We start from the raw sequence: 16,734 nt of genomic DNA, 5'->3' as shown, positions 1-16,734 counted from the left end.
ATGGCTTTTGGCAGCTTAACTCCTTTCAGCAGGGTAGATTCTTGAGGACAGAAGGTGCTAAGGAATATTTTGAGATCCCTGAGTTCTTTAAACTAAAAGTCAGTGAGACACTTTTGAAAATTTTACCATTGTGTTTTTCCTATAAATTCCTCAGAATTAGTCAAACAGCTTGTCCCCTTTGTTTTCATGATTTTTATTCAAAAAATCTTTTTCACATACCCCTATATGAGTTTTGTTTCCCTTGTCGTCTTTGTCTCTTTCTCTCTAGTTACTCTCTATCATTTCTGGAGCGAATCCCCAGTGTGTCTCTCATCTTCAGCCCCACCCAGCCAACTCTTCCGTTCCAACTCTTTTTTTTTTTTCTCCCTGTCCGCTATTCTATGTCTTGGAATTCTGGGGACTATTGCTATAGTGCTCCCTATTGGATTGTCAGCAAAAATCTCCTCCTCCTATACTAATCCTATCTGCATATTTTGAAGGAATATTGGTTAAAATAAAAGGAAAGCCCTTAACGTATAAATATAAGATTGTGCAATTGCTTAAACAAGCATCCACTTTCTGCAGTCTACCTATGGATGTCTAACTATGAATTCAACATCTGCTAACCAATCTTGGCTTCATAATCAACTATTCCAAGAGCTGCCTGATACCCGTTCAGAATATTTTCCATCCAAGAGCAGCCATTCTGGGGTTTCCTGGTTTCCTGTGTCTCAGTAACTGCAGATCAAATATGTTTGTTTTATAAATAAAAAAGATACTTTTGGTAACTGTTAACCCTGAAAATTACCTCTGGGATCTGAAAGTCTACTTCTGTTCTTTCTGAATTGCACATCAACCATTGTTGCCTGGTGTCTTAAGTGTGTTAGAGGCTACAATACAATTGAGGTGTATGCTTGTGTACAATATGTAGTAGAGATTCTGTGACTGGAACTTAACAATTCCGTTGAGGAAACATGAGCCAAGAAGGAATGGTGTTCATTTCCTTGTATCCCAAGGACCATAGTGGCTGAGGGATTTAGCAACAGAAATAATGTAATCGTAAGCCTTGTCTTTTTTTGCATAAATTTCCCTAGCCTGGAAGGGAGATAAGGGGAATCCCTAGCCTGCCCTGTCTCCAGACAGTCCTATAAAAATCCACACAATCCTGGACCCCACGCTGAGGCCTTCATACATCACACAGGAGGGGAATAGTTTTAACTCTATAATTTTACTTGTCATATAATTTTTGACAGGTTTCCGTGCTCCCTTTCTATGTTGATGTGCCAATGAGAACCTGTTTCACACACTGTGCTGCTCTTTTTGTCTTGCCCCCTTTTTGTCCAGTCAGCAGGCCGTATGATTTTGGAAGTCCATCCTACTCTTTTCTCCTTTTCTGTGACCTTTAGATATCATGTTTAGATACAGGTATATTTTGTCACCATCGGCTACTTTGGAAAAAAAGTTTTTTTAAAAAATTGATTTAATTTATGCTTACTGGAAACATTAAAAATAAATGAATAGCTATAGCTTTCATGCCTTTTCCTCCTTTTAAGAGGAAAATATGTTTTATGCATTTAGTGCAATACTAAATAAAGTCTAGTAAACAGGTCCACAAATTCTGAATGACAGAAGGATAAAGAACTGTTAACATGCAATTTTAGATAATTTTTTATCTAGTTGGTCCTTTTCCAAATAAAGGCATTAAATAATTGTGCAAAGGCTTACTGACCAAAAAAGAAGTGTTAATACATACATATATATAGACATACATGGATTTTTCTCATTTTTAGAGGAAAATAGTATTAACACAGTACATTTCTAAAGAAAGCCATTAAATAATTTACAAGAATCTTAGTAATGATAGTATACAGTGTTAATGCATAAATATGTTAACTGCATTTTTCACTTTTTTTAGAGAAAGATATCTTTATATGTAGTTAGTGTATTTTTAAATGAAAGCTTTAATGTCAGAGGAATAAAGGAGAAGTGTTAATACATACATAAATACACACCCACACACACACTTCTTCTTTTTAGAGGAAAATATTTTTATGCATTTAGTACATTTCTAAATAGCCGTCAAAGCCTTAATGTTAGAGGAATAAAGGATTATTATATAAAATCATGCATTTTTAGCAGAAAATATTCTTTCATCCAGGTAATACAATTCTAAAGTAAGTCTTGTAATAAACAGGTATACAAAGTCTAAATGACGGATGAATAAAGAAGAGTTAATACATTTTTACCTAAAAGTATTTTATCGATTGAGTACTTTCTAAATAAAATCTACTAAGTAGTTGTAGAAATGCTTACTACCAGAGGAATAAAGTAGGTGTGTGTGTGTGTGTAAAATCATTTTTGATAGGAAAATATTCTTATTTGCAGTTAGTACATTTCTAAAAAAGTAAAATTGCACAAAGATTTCAAAGTATTAGTGACAAAGAGACAGAATATAACTGTAGAGTTAGTTACGTTGTGCAGTGTAGAGTTGTTCTACAGCCTCTTTTCAGAGGTGACCAAGAAAGTTTTTTTAAAGTACAGCTAAAAAAGACAGAGAGAAGTGAAACTTCCCTCACCCCTGCCCACCGACAAATCATGTGGCAGAAACCCCTGATCTGAGAGCTTGCAACAAACCCTACCTCATTGGCCTAGCCTAACAGAAGGTATTCTTTAATGAGTGGGCTTTCTGCAGACTCTCATTGTTGGGATTCCCCTGAGATATCTTCCACTCAGTTCCCCAAGAATCCAGCCCGACTCCAGTTCGTCACTCAGGTTCCTGTATCTGGCATACAGAAAAGCTACATGGAGTTGAACAGACACAGGCATAGGAGATACGTATAGGGCGTATCATACATCTAAAGTTACACAGTAAACCTCTTCCTTTTTATATATTTATACATTATATCACATGTTCTGGGATTGGCTTGGTAACTTTGTAGGAGCCAATCCCTGTACAACATATTCTGTCCATGCACAACTTACTATTTATATCATCCTATGTTCCAGGCTTATCTTGTCCATGGTAAATGATTCCCTGGGTGTTTCCCCTTACCTTAGCTAGTATAGACATTCTGTGTCCAGCCTGCTTATCCATTTTCCTCCCTATTCCTGTCTCCAAGAAATGAGGCCTCATTCATAATTGTTCATGTCAAGCCAAGCCTACACATACATCATAGAATATCAAGTTGCATTGCATTTTCCTGATCTAGTCTGAAGGTTTTTATAACCCCACAGCTTTTTATGGGATTATTCACTGTATCATATTAATATATAAGTTAAAGGGGATAAAACAAAAACAAAAACTAAACAAAAAATAAGCAAAATAAGTATGCAGAAAGACTTCTATCAAACTCTTTACAAAACCTGTGTAAATTTATCAATTAGCCTTATTTGCTTTTTTAATTCTGGAACAGGAATAAAACTTCTTTTTTCTTTCACACAATTCCTTTAGCATTTCTTTTTAAACAGACTGATAGAGAGACCATAATGGGAATACATGTCTAACCTGCACTCCAATTTCTCTTATTCCATTTACTCAAATTAAGGTATTTCTTCATAACCTGTAATATATTTGTTGGAAATTAGCACCTATTGTCTTCAGCTGTATTGGAGGGCTCTTCATTTTAGTGAAGTTTTTGAAGGACAGATAAATGTTAAAAAAAAAAAAAAATGTTTAGCAAAACATACAACATGCAAACACAGAACACCACTCACAAGCACCCTCCCCTGCCCTACTTCCTAAAAGAGTTAAGTATACATTCAAGCCCACTTCTGTATTATAGATACACCACTCTAAGCATACATTCAGTTAGAACAAGGTTTCTCACTCCGTAGGTCAGGACCCAAAATTGGGTCTCCAAAATGTTTCAAAGGGGTCATGTAGCAGCTCCAATGGCTTCTGTCCCATGGGGCTGGCTGGGCTTGCCTTCCTGGTCCAGGGACTGCAACCTCTGGGTCCCAGCACCACTCAGGTTTGGCCCAGCTGTCATGATGACGGTCGTGTGGGTAGGCCAAATTTGAGTGAATTGTATTGCAATTCCACTTCTCACAAATTTATTTCAGTCAGCGGGGGGGAGGGGCAAACCTGATCAGTGTTGCAACCCCAGAGAGAGCCAAGCCCAGTCAGCTCCACAGCACAGGAGCTGCAGAACCTGCCACTGTGGGGTGAGTGCTGGGCAGACCCCAATCACCGCCCCCCAGGGGACAGGACATGACCAAAATCACTCTGGGGCCTCCACTCCCGGACTATTTACTGGGATGCGACAGGCCATAAACATTTACAAATGGGCCCTGAGCCCAAAAAAGTTGAGAACCACTGAATTAGAAAGCCTGGGCTAGTGACAAAAGGGGGAGAGGGGTGATGTGTAAAAGGGGTGCTCATTAGTGCAATATCCCAGAAAGGGGTGTGGAAACCTGTCATATTATGTGATGAGTAAAGATATAGAGTCAAAACTACTGACAGGTGGGTAAAGGTGCTATAGATGGGGCAGAAAGAGTGGGGAGACCCATATTGTTTTATTGTCAAAATTTCAAAATAAAAATTCAGCTGATTTTGAAGTTCAGATTATGGTACCGACTTTCTCATAAGAGTTCTTAACAAAAAAAAATCCTGAAACCTCATTGGTAGTATTTTTATTCCATGAAATGCACACTTCTGGATAGTATTGCTGGTGGAACAATAGGTAAATGCACAGTTATGGTTAGTTAATTATGGGATACTGTTTGAAGTTTTTGTACGTTGCTTTGGAAACATAATTCCTAGGTCAGAGTACTTTGTCACATATCGTTTCCATTTTTGTACTGTATACCCAGAAACACTTTTATTTTTAATTCACTTTTCTGAGTCCTGTTAAGCAATCCCTGTTTTTTTCTTTTACTACAGAACTTTCTAATACTTGATGAGGTTTCACAGTTCAATCTGCAATTGGAGAATAGCAACGAAAATGTCCTACTTCATGTTCAAGACTTGACTTGTTATTGGGATAAGGTAAATCTCCCTCCGCAAAACCTCATGGATATAGGGTTTTTTTTAAACATATTGAATTTGGTGCTGCAAGTATTTTGAGTCTAAATAAGGTAGTGGGTATATTGTACAATACATTCAATACACAAACTTCATATATAACCTCTTACATATATGTGAAACCATTTAGCGGGTGAAGTCAAAACTAAAGAATAGCTATGAAAACACTATCAAATTAGATTAATTATAAAATACAGCGATCTCTAAATGTTAAAACTAGTTATAAAAGAAGCTACTGTTCTATGTGACAATTTCTCTCAGCTTGGTTGAATAGCACTCTGCTGTCACGCTGATACTCTGAATCCTAACTCTGATTTGTTGCTAGTCAAGGACACAAAACGTAAAATGGAGTATAATGCTCCTTTCTGGTGACCTTTTTATAGTACATTATCAGGTTTTAGTCTTTCATGTGATTCAGAACAACTGACTGCAGATCAGCCATTGGTCTAGAAACAGCATGATGCACTGCCACGCACATTGGGGTTGAGAGCAGGAGCTCACCATGGCGAACCTGGAGCATTTTGTTCTTTTAATTACAATGGCAGCCGCAGAGTTCATTTACAGATTACTCTTTATGTAAAAAGGGCTAAAAACGCTTCATAAACTCAAAGTGGTGTTTAAAAAAGGTATTACATAGGTGATAAATCTATTACATGGACTATTTGGGTTTTTTTTGAAAAAAGATGGTAAGGTACCTTTTTCATTTTAAAACTAGCAATGCTGTGTCAAACAGCAGTCTATTGTGCATTTTGAAACCTTCATAGTTTCTCTTATGGAATGCATCTGGCAGTGCACAGTGACTTCTATCTGTAGTTGTAAGGAATCTTGAAGGTCCAAGAATTATAATGTATATAAATGTAATGTTATCCATAAGATATGCCACATGGCTCTCCCAGTCTGACTTCAAACCCCCTCCTCCCCCAAAGAAGTTACTTTGTTTTTATATATAATAATTTATTTCAGTTGTGCAGTTCAACGTTAGTCCCTCGTTGATGTCTTTATTCAGTAAAATCAGTTTAATAACAGTATTTTTGATGTGAGAGGACATACAAGCTTTTGTTACTATGGGCTTTAAAGAAATAGATGGAACTTTCAAATCTGTGTCAGAAAATGTTTTGCTTGAACATGGTTTCACAGTGTGATTTAGCATTTTGTCTTGTATCTTTTTGTCAATATACTGGCCATTTGTGATTTGATGACAGATTACAACATATCATGATGCTGTCTCTGCCATCTCCTTCTGCGCTCCCACAGACATTTTCCGCTTTTTTTGGTTGTTTTTTGATTAAAAGTCTTCACATTTCTTATAATGGGCCTGATCCAAACCCTGCTGATGTCAAAAGAAGAATTATCACCCCCTTACATACAGAGCCTGCCACTTAATTCTGTGGGCTTTGGATTCGATCCAGTGTAAAGAAATACCATTCCCATATGTCTTCTCCTAGTTTGTCTTGAGAGAGGGCCAGGATTCTGATGGGGGTCAAGATTGAGGTGCATTGCCAGAACTGTAAGGGGCGAATCTTACATACTAACATTTGCCTGAACTCTGCATGGTTCTGATCAGTGCTATCTGTGTCACATACTCGGGCCAAATTCAAAATATATTAAGAAAACTCCTCTATTTGGTTTACTGTGAGTTGTGTATACGTCTGTAAGTTTTGTCACGGAGTTCTGATTTCTCACATAATTTCTGTGGGGGAAAAAAAAAGGGACCTCTAGGGTTTTACATAGTCATGGGCTGTTTCACCCTGATCTGATGACTGCTGAGCAAGACTCTTCCATGGATGTATACACATTTAGCTCTTTTTGTGTATGTAACTGGCTATCTTTATAGCCTTTAAACTATTAATAATAATGATTTTACATTTTTCCTGATGAACAATGTTTATTAAAAAGAATGTATGGCTTGAACTTTCCTTTTTATTAGAACTAAAATTAACTTCTGCATTTTTGCTGTAACTTTTCCCATATCATACAATGATGAATCACCAGTTTTGGACAATGTACACACAAGGAAAGATTTTATTCTTTTTTTTTTTAGCCAGTTAAATTAACCATCTAATGATAGGAAATAGCTTTCATGTGTGTCTTTTTAATTTGTGTCCTGTACAGCGCCAAGCACACTGTTGGCACTTACAAGTAATACATATTGTTTTTGTTAGTGGAAACACTTTTTCAAATAAATGTTTCAGTAAGTAGAGTATTTCAACAAACCATCTGTTGAAATCATGTTGATTATTTAATGACACTAATAACATGCTACAAATATTGTAAGTATTGTGTGCATATTTGTGTGAAATAATCTAGGGAAGATCAAAATATCCCTTTGTACAATTGTTATACATTCTTAAGCACTGTACCCTCAGGCAAGTTGCACAGCATTCAAGCCCAACCAGTATGATGACTAGAATTAGTCTTAATATGCTGGCTAAAATTAATCTCAAGTTGCAGTTTTTATTTTAATTTTTAATTAGAATAAGGAGGTGAGAGTACTCATTTGGAATGAAGTTGTCTTAAGTTTTTAGTAATGTTACAAAATAGTTTATTAGGGGAGTTTTGCTGAAAAGATCATGGAGAAAGATAAGTTATAAAACACTTGTAATTTCATCAAAATATCAAGTTTGATAAAGGTAGCAGTATTAATGTAATATGCTTTGACTGCTGAAAGGCATTTGACTTTGTACCACGTGACATTTTGATTAAAAAGCCTAGAACAATATAGAATGAACATGGCACACATTAAATGGATTAATAGGCTGGCTAACTGATATATTGTCTCAAAATATATTTGTAAAAAGGGAATCATCATTGAATGGGTATGTTTCTGGTGGCATCCCACAGGGATCTGTTCTTGGCCTATGCTATTTAATATTTTTATTAATGATCTGGAAGAAAACATAAAATCATCACTGATAAAGTTTGCAGATGACTCAAAATTTGGGGGAGTTACTGGTAAATAATGGGGAGGACAGGTCACTGATACAGAGCGATCTGAATCTCTTGGTAAGCTGTGGTCAAGCAAACGATGTGTGTTTTAATATGCCTAAATATAAAGCTGTACATCTAGGAACAAAGAATGTAGGCCATACTTATAAACTGGGGGATTCTATCCTGGGAAGCAGTGACTCTGCAGAAGATTTGGAAGTCATAGGAAACTGTCAGCTGAACATGAGCTCCCTGTGCCACACTGTGGCCAAAAGAGCTAATGCAATGCTTCGATCATAAACAGGGGAAACTGGGTTTGGAGTAGAGAGTTTATTTTACCTCTGTATTTGCACTGGTGTGACTGCTTCTGCAATACTGTGTCCAGTTCTGGTAAACACTGACAAATGGGTCATTATAGCTGCTATAATGTATTTTATGGAATCACTTTCTAAATAAATAAACATATATGTTCCAGGTCCCTAGCTGGTGTAAACTGGCATCGCTCTATTGAACTAAACACCAGCAGAGATCCTAGACTGTTTATGCTGGATTGAGAAATCAATTTATAAAAATACCCTGTTGCTGCCACCTTGTGGGGATTAATTATTATCGTTAAAACGATGGATCGTGGCCGTAAGGAGTTTACAATTTAGAAAAGGAATGAATCTCCATTTTGCTAGAAACTGAAATGTTACAATTAAAGGTTGGAAGGAGAGATGCAAAGCATGTGGACAAATGCTCTGTATGAACTGAAGAAGATTTAGACTAGAAATAAATATTTAACAGTTTCATGTTTATTAAGTGTGTGGATTTATCTGCTAGTTTATGTATACTATTCTACTTTTTAAAAGACATTTTTGATATATTTTTCAGTACTGAGAAAAATTAACTTATTTTTCCCTTTATAAATTCATAGAATTTGGAAATCCCAACCCTTCAGCAACTTTCTTTTACTGTCAGACCAGGAGAATTATTGGCTGTGATTGGCCCTGTAGGAGCTGGGAAAGTAAGTCATAATGTGTTGGCCTGTTTTACATTGTTTTTGCTACAGTTCCGTTGGATATATGCATTCAAGTTTTATGAATTTCTTATGTTGTGTTGTATAATACATTTAGGTGCGCATACTGGAGTACAGAGTAGTTAGGGTAATGCCACTTACTGTGAAGAATATGGTTTGAGGTTCAAAATTAAGACACCCCCCCTCCCCCAATGCTTCACTTTCAGTATAAATGTGACGGATACCAGTACATGTGTTCCTGTTTGGGTAAATGGATGAAATGTCTTACTTCATAGTGTGTTGGTTTTAGAATTCTTTTTTGTCCCATTATGTTACAATTTACAAAATGAAGCTTTTAATACAATAAAAATGGCAAAGTATTTTAAAAATGATATAACCAACTAAGTTAAAGGATGAAATTTTCAAAAGTACCTAAGTGACTTCAAATTTCAGTCCCATTGAGAATTAGGTAACTTTGGAGCTTACATCTCATTGACTCTCAATGGGACTGAAGTTCTGAAGTCACTTAAGTGCGTTAGCAAATTTTATCCAAAGTTTTTTTTTACACATTAAAATGAAAAATTAGTTTCTGAATCTGAAGTGGGGGCATGTATCATTTCTTTTCTGCATGTTCTTTATAGTGTTCAAAAACTGAGTTTAACAACTTTTGTTTTAAACTACCAACCAAACAATAAACTCTCTTGCAGTCATCTCTCTTAAGTGCTGTACTCGGCGAACTGCCTAAAGACAAAGGTTTGATGGATGTTAGAGGAAGAATAGCCTATGTTTCTCAGCAACCATGGGTATTTCCTGGCACCGTGAGAAATAATATACTATTTGGCAGAGAATATGAGAAAGAAAAGTATGAAAAAGTTCTAAAAGTTTGTGCTCTTAAAAAAGTAAGTGATTTTCTTTTGAATGTTGATTCTGTTTTAGCAACAGCCAACTTTGTTTTTCACTTTAATGTTATTGCTATGATAGCTAGTATCTGTTGTGATATGTAATTTATAGAATTAGTTACCAATTTACTTGTGAGATAGATGAATCCTATAATTTAACACCGTACATAGTTGTTTTGTGAGATTTAGGTATAAGAGCAAATTCTTGTAATTCATAATAAATTCACTAGAGGGAGATTGATTTTCTGAGAAGCTAGGACAAATTTGACAGGAAAAAGCTAGTTCCAAATATTTTGTATGATAATGAGTTTTAGCCATGTTAATTGCTTTTATAATAGATGCTTAGAGGAGCTAACTGCCTAAATGAGCTAACAAGGTAGAAACAAACATTCATAACTGATGCCACTTGCCACTTTTGTTTTGCAAATAACCTTTACAGAATGCTATACTCCCTTTAAGATGTACAGTGTGCATATTGCAAAGTGATATTCATAGCTCCTTAACACTATAGACTGGAGAACCTGCTGAGCCCTTGTAGCCTTGTGGAAAAAATGTTTTTGAAAGGGGTGTGTGTGTATGTATGTATGTATAGAAGGCATTTGTCACGTGTGATACAGAAGAGGGTTAAATCTATTTGTCAAGAAATAGACATTTTGCTTGATAGCTAAAAGGTATTATTTTGCTGCATATCCTGCAGCATGTTATGATATTCCTATCAGCAGTAATACAGGTGAAAACTAGACTTTTACTGTAATGGAAAATCTTTTTTGCAAGGTTGTTTTACACACTGTAGATAGAACTTCTTTAATCTCTCCTGCTGTTGTGTAATTTAGATCAACCCCCCCCACCCCCAGAGTAGACCAGGGCTTAGTAACTACTAAATACTTTGGGAAAGTAATTTTGATTCAGATGTGGGAGATATTCCTTTTGTAAAGAATTTTTACCACTGTATGTTCTCTATATTCACAGGACATGGGATTGTTAGAAGATGGTGACCTAACCATGATAGGAGATCGTGGAGCTACATTGAGTGGTGGACAGAAAGCCCGTGTAAATCTTGCTAGGTAAAAATTGTTATTTCTCGTAATATCTGTTGGTACCTATCATAGACACTAGTGACTAATATAAGCAAGTTGACTGTAAGAATGTATTTGGCACTGACTTGACTAACATTTCTTTAAATGTTGTAGAGCGGTGTATCAGGATGCAGACATCTACCTCTTGGATGATCCACTGAGTGCAGTAGATGCAGAAGTTAGCAGACACTTATTTGAAAAGTATGTTACTATTTTGTTTTTCTTTGAATTTTAATTTAGATACACTGATTCCAAACAGGGAAATTTAGAAAAATATTGTTTTTAGAGACAATTCTCCTTCTGTACCTTATATTATCAGTATTTTCTTCCTGAACTTATTCTTTAAGATATTTGTATGAAAGCAGTTAATCTGTTCGTGCTGTTTCGTTCCTCACTTGAATCTATAATCTGTTTTTGAGGCCATAATAAATAGGACTATATGTTTTTTAAGGAAAAACATGCCATTTTTCTTGGAGCAAAATGGCAAATTTCATAATGCAATATTACATTTGGTAAGCTAGTTTTAGTCCCTAGTACCAACCAAACATTAGTTTATAATGTTACACTCTATACCTGAAGAAAGAAACAAAGAATTGTCATTCATTTTTTACATCATTAGAGCTTTATGTTGTTAAACTGCAACTGTTTGTTCTAAAAAAGAAAAGGAGTACTTGTGGCACCTTAGAGACTAACCAATTTATTTGAGCATGAGCTTTCGTGAGCTACAGCTCACTTCATCGGATGCATACTGTGGAAACTGCAGAAGACATTATATACACAGAGACCATGAAACAATACCTCCTCCCACCCCACTCTCCTGCTGGTAATAGCTTATCTAAAGTGATCAACAAGTTGGGCCATTTCCAGCACAAATCCAGGTTTTCTCACCCTCCACCCCACCCCCCCCAAACTCACTCTCCTGCTGGTAATAGCCCATCCAAAGTGACCACTCTCTTTAAAATGTGTATGATAATCAAGGTGGGCCATTTCCAGCACAAATCCAGGTTTTCTCACCCTCCCACCCCCCTCCAAAAACCACACACACAAACTCACTCTCCTGCTGGTAATAGCTTATCCAAAGTGACCCCTCTCCTCACAATGTGTATGAAAATCAAGGTGGGCCATTTCCAGCACAAATCCAGGTTTTCTCACCCCCCTCCAAAAACCCCACACACAAACTCACTCTCCTGCTGGTAATAGCTTATCCAAAGCGACCACTCTCCCTACAATGTGCATGATAATCAAGGGGGGCCATTTCCAGCATAAATCCAAGTTTAACCAGAACGTCGGGGCGGGGGGGGGAAGGTAGCCTATTTCCCCTTGTTTTTTTCTACCCTCCCCCCCGACGTTCTGGTTAAACTTGGATTTATGCTGGAAATGGCCCATCTTGATTATCATGCACATTGTAAGGAGAGTGGTCAGTTTGGATGAGCTATTGCCAGCAGGAGAGTGAGTTTGTGTGTGTGTGGGGGTGGGGGGGGTGGGATGGGGTGGGGTGTTGAGAAAACCTGGATTTGTGCTGGAAATGGCCCAACTTGATGATCACTTTAGATAAGCTATTACCAGCAGGAGAGTGGGGTGGGAGGAGGTATTGTTTCATGGTCTCTGTGTGTATAATGTCTTCTGCAGTTTCCACGGTATGCATCCGATGAAGTGAGCTGTAGCTCACAAAAGCTCATGCTCAAATAAATTGGTTAGTCTCTAAGGTGCCACAAGTACTCCTTTTCTTTTTGCGAATACAGACTAACAAGGCTGTTACTCTGAAACCTGTTTGTTCTAAGTGGCTAGGAAAAACATCTCCCTTCTCTTTTAAATTCTTGAATGATTTTCCTCTTCCCTCATTCTTTATAGTTTAAGCCATCTCAGGCAGATGAAATAAGGAGTCATGTCCTGTTGACTAGACACTTGAGAGCAGTATGAGGAGAAAGGAAATAGAAAACACATTTACCATAGAAGAAAGGGGAATCTAGCCCTTCCCTCATCCCCAAGGAAAATAGAACTGTTCTTTGTGAGAATCATGTTCCCTTTCTCATAAATTACTGTGTTTTTTTTTTCTTTTCTCCCATTTCTGCTTTCAGAGGTTTGCTCTGCAAACCCAGATAACTCAAGAACAGTCGAGTAGGCCAATGTACCTGGTATGCTCCTATCTCTGTTGACAGGTCTCATCCAAGGCCTGTTGCAAGTCTAAAGAAAGATTCCCGTTGACTTCAGTGGGCTTTGGATGAGGCCCTAAACAAGATTGTTTTCTTGATCAAGATTTTCTTTAGTGGATGCAAATTCAATCTGGCACACACTTTCATAGCCATGCAGAAAAGTAACGTGTAGGTTAGATAATTATACATCTGAATACCTATTGGTGTAGGCAGTTCTCTGATTTGCAGCTGCATTTTCAGACCAATTGAAAATTGGGTGCAAAATATGTATTTTTTCGCCTTCTCATTGCATCAGACTTATTTTGTTGTTTCTTCCAGTAGCCAAAATACACTTCTGTGAGCCAGCACTACCTGTTTTGTAGGGCTTAAATAAGACTTTAGTGGTGTATAGGCTTTGTGCTAGCCTTGTGTCCTGGGGAGAATTTTGCCTTCTGTGATTGGTGTGCATCCATGATCACGTATAAAGCTCATATATTCTGATGCACTGCATTCCCATGTACACTGTTTCCTTTTCTGCTTCTTGTGGGAGGGCTATAACAGCTGTTAAATGTGTGTCCGTCCACTGTCACTTACAATTTTAATGTCTTAAATTTTCATTATATAGCGTGCAAATTAAAAAGGAAAGGGCATAAGTACCTTTTAGGGCTTAATCTTCCAGCCTGATATTTCCAGATCCATTAATTCTGAGTTCATACAGTGCCTAGCACAGTGAGGTCCATGACTGGGGCTACTAGCTGTTATCACAGTACAAATAATAATGTTTTCCTACCAATAAACACCATAAAGAGGCTAGATGACATTGGTTCAATGACACGTGATCTCCCATTGCTGCTAAATGGCATGGAGAATGAGATATTTAGAAACTCAGAAAAGAAGTAAAAGTTCTTTTCAGTCTTCTTTTCCAAACTCTAGAGTAAAACCAAGATATATTATGGGGGAGGAAGACTTGGAGAACAACTCTTTCTGTGATTACATATGTCCATTCCAATGACGCAGACTTTGGTGGCATCGGTGGGAACCGCTGAGCCGTGGTCGCCAGACAGAGACTCCTTGTCGTCAGAGTCAGAAGGGGGTTGTACTCCTTCCAACCAAGGAGTTGGCCCTGGCATTCCTCAAGGTGTCCCTACCTGGCTGTGCACCTGGGCCAGGGAATACCATCGAGTACTTGGCCTCCTGGTCACTGGCCTGTGACCATGCAGTGGCCTTTTTGGAACTTGTGGGCATTTCCACCGATGCAGGAACCCCAGTCAAGGTGTTTCTATTCGCTGACCTCTGAAGGAAGGGCACCCCCACACCTTTGAGGAGCAACCAGTTCAGACTCCGGTACCAAGGCCAGTGCTGTGTACCAGGAGCAGGTGCCTTGAGATCCGATCAGCGCAGAAGGTGACTAGGAGTGCCCTCAGCCAGTGTAAGGCTCCTCTTCCTCCTCTCCCAACGTTACCATGTCGGGAGCAGGTGCGTCACCTCCCCATAACAACTAGAAGGCCCACCAGGACTTGTTGAAAAGGGTGGTCCAAAATTTGGACATACAGGTGGAGGAAGTCAAAGAGTCCTTCTATAGTTTGATCGACATCCTGACCACGGTGGGCCTGTCATGAGTAGCCCTACCTCTCAGTAAGGCCATCGTGGATTCCACCTCATTTAGTTGACTTTCTAGGCCTTAGGCATGCTAATAAATGCACAGAAGTCTACCCTTAGCCCGATACAGAGGATAGCGTTTATTGGAGTGGTGCTTGATTCCACCCAGGCCAGAGCCTTCCTCCCAGAAGGTTGGTTTCAGATAATCACATCCCTGATAGTACTCCTCAGGGATCATCCCGTTATAACAGCCTGTTCTTGTCTGAGGCTGTTGGGTCACAATGCCCTCATGAATGTATGTGGTGCAGAATGCATGACTACACATCAGGCCCCTCCAGCGATGGCTGGCTTCAGTGTATGCCCCTAACCGCCATTATCTGGATTTGGTCCTTACTATACCTTCTCTGTTCTTCAGCTCCCTCAACTGGTGGCTGGATCCGTGGGTGATTTGTGTGGGCATGCCCTTCTCATAGTCCCATCTGCCGATTTCCCTTGTCTTGGACCCATCAGCACTAGGCTGGGGAGCACACCTAGGACCACTCGGGACTCAAAGCTTATGGTCTCCATAAAAACTCTCACTACACATCAGTGTCAGAGATCTCTGGGCAGTTCGCCTGGCCTGTCAAGCAGTCTTGCCTCACATTTCGGGAAGGTGTTTATAGACAACACTGCAGCTGCGTTCTACCTCAACAGGCAGGGAGGTAGAACACGCTCTTCTCCCATGTCCTACAGAACCATACCAGTCTGTAGATCCATCCAACTCTTCACAGTGATCGCTGAAAGGGTAAAAGTCTCTGCTCTGAGACTTTCGTCATGGATCACATCATGCTTTCTCACGTGATACGATCAGGTCAGTGATCCACCACCAGTTATCCTGACTGCCTGCTCCCCAAGAGTGCAAGCATCATCATCAGCATTCTGGGCTCAGGTGCCTATTCAGGACATTTGCAGAATGGCTACATGGTCGTCTGTGCATTTGTTTTCTACTCATTATGCTATTGTGCAACAGGCTAGGATTATGCCAGTTTCAGTCAAGCTGTTTTACAGTCACCATGTCCATGAACTCCAACCCCACCTCCTATACAACTGCTTGGGAGTCACCTACAGTGGAATAGACATGTGCAATCACTCAAAGAAAAAAAAATGTTTACTAACCTTTCTGTAACTGTTGTTCTTCAAGATGCGTTGTACATGTCCATTCCAAGACCCATCCTCCTACCTCTCTACACCAGAGTTGGCTGGAAAAAAGGAACTGAGGGGGCGCAGGCTTGGCCAGGCCCTTTATACTGGCGCTAAGAGTGTGCTGCACCAGAGGGCACCAGAGCCGACCCAACGGGTACACTGGGGGAAAAATTTCTGGTGACTGTGTTTGGGGCATGCACACAGCTACATTGGAATGGACATGTGCAACACATCTCGAAGAACTACAGTTACAAAAAGGTTAGTAACCATTTTTTTCCATCCACAGTCTTCAGGAATACCTCTTTGAAAGTAGAAGTTTTCTTCTGATACTTCCATAACAGCTGTAGAATTGGGAAAGGTCTAAATTTTATTGATGTTCAGCAGCTAGCTGGAATGAGTAACAAATTTTGGTATATGCTTTAAAGTCTCCTGGTTCTCAATCATGCTAGGTAGACCTGAACTCTGAGCACGATCTTTTGTATTTGTAGAATATCAGGCTGTGGTTTCAAAGATAGCACTTTTGAGTCCTGGTAGCAATTGTGTGAACGGCAGAGCAAAGAGCAATGAATGGGACAGGAGAAGTGAAGTACTTTTTAATGAAAACTTTAAATGAACACATTATCTCACCCACTCTAACCTGCTCTTCCTTTTGATTTTATCAGTTCAGATATCAGTTTCAATATATTAATGCTAAATAAAAAAACATAGCATGTATCTGGCCAACCCAAACCCAAGTACAACTCTACAAAATTCTCTAAAGTTGTGATTTGTGGAGAGCTTGCTGGTAACATTATGCTAGTTCTCTTCCTTGTAGTTCAGCTACACCACTAGTACAGTGCATGCTGAAGCATCTCATGAAATGGGAATATATGTAGCAAAATAAGTGTGAAAGGAGAAATGGCATCATAGACGTTTATGTGCA

At 38.7% G+C, this 16,734-nt stretch overlaps 1 protein-coding gene across 12 annotated transcripts in view; it reads left to right on the top strand.

Moving 5' to 3' along the window:
• Nucleotides 1–16,734, top strand: part of ABCC4 (ATP binding cassette subfamily C member 4 (PEL blood group)) — a 214,241-nt gene that overhangs the window by 55,533 nt on the left and 141,974 nt on the right. For all 12 annotated transcript variants that reach the window (XM_073347885.2, XM_073347866.2, XM_073347808.2 and 9 more), the window contains 5 exons: nt 4,862–4,966; nt 8,844–8,933; nt 9,632–9,823; nt 10,793–10,887; nt 11,014–11,100. In XM_073347885.2, coding sequence (XP_073203986.1) covers nt 4,862–4,966; nt 8,844–8,933; nt 9,632–9,823; nt 10,793–10,887; nt 11,014–11,100 — 569 coding nt within the window. The remainder of the gene's footprint in view (nt 1–4,861; nt 4,967–8,843; nt 8,934–9,631; nt 9,824–10,792; nt 10,888–11,013; nt 11,101–16,734) is intronic.

This window comes from Lepidochelys kempii, chromosome 1 (assembly GCF_965140285.1).
Source record: "Lepidochelys kempii isolate rLepKem1 chromosome 1, rLepKem1.hap1, whole genome shotgun sequence".
Classification (NCBI taxonomy): Eukaryota; Metazoa; Chordata; order Testudines; family Cheloniidae; genus Lepidochelys; species Lepidochelys kempii.
Note: the sequence above shows the minus strand (reverse complement) of the source record. Positions and strands in the feature narration are given on the sequence as shown.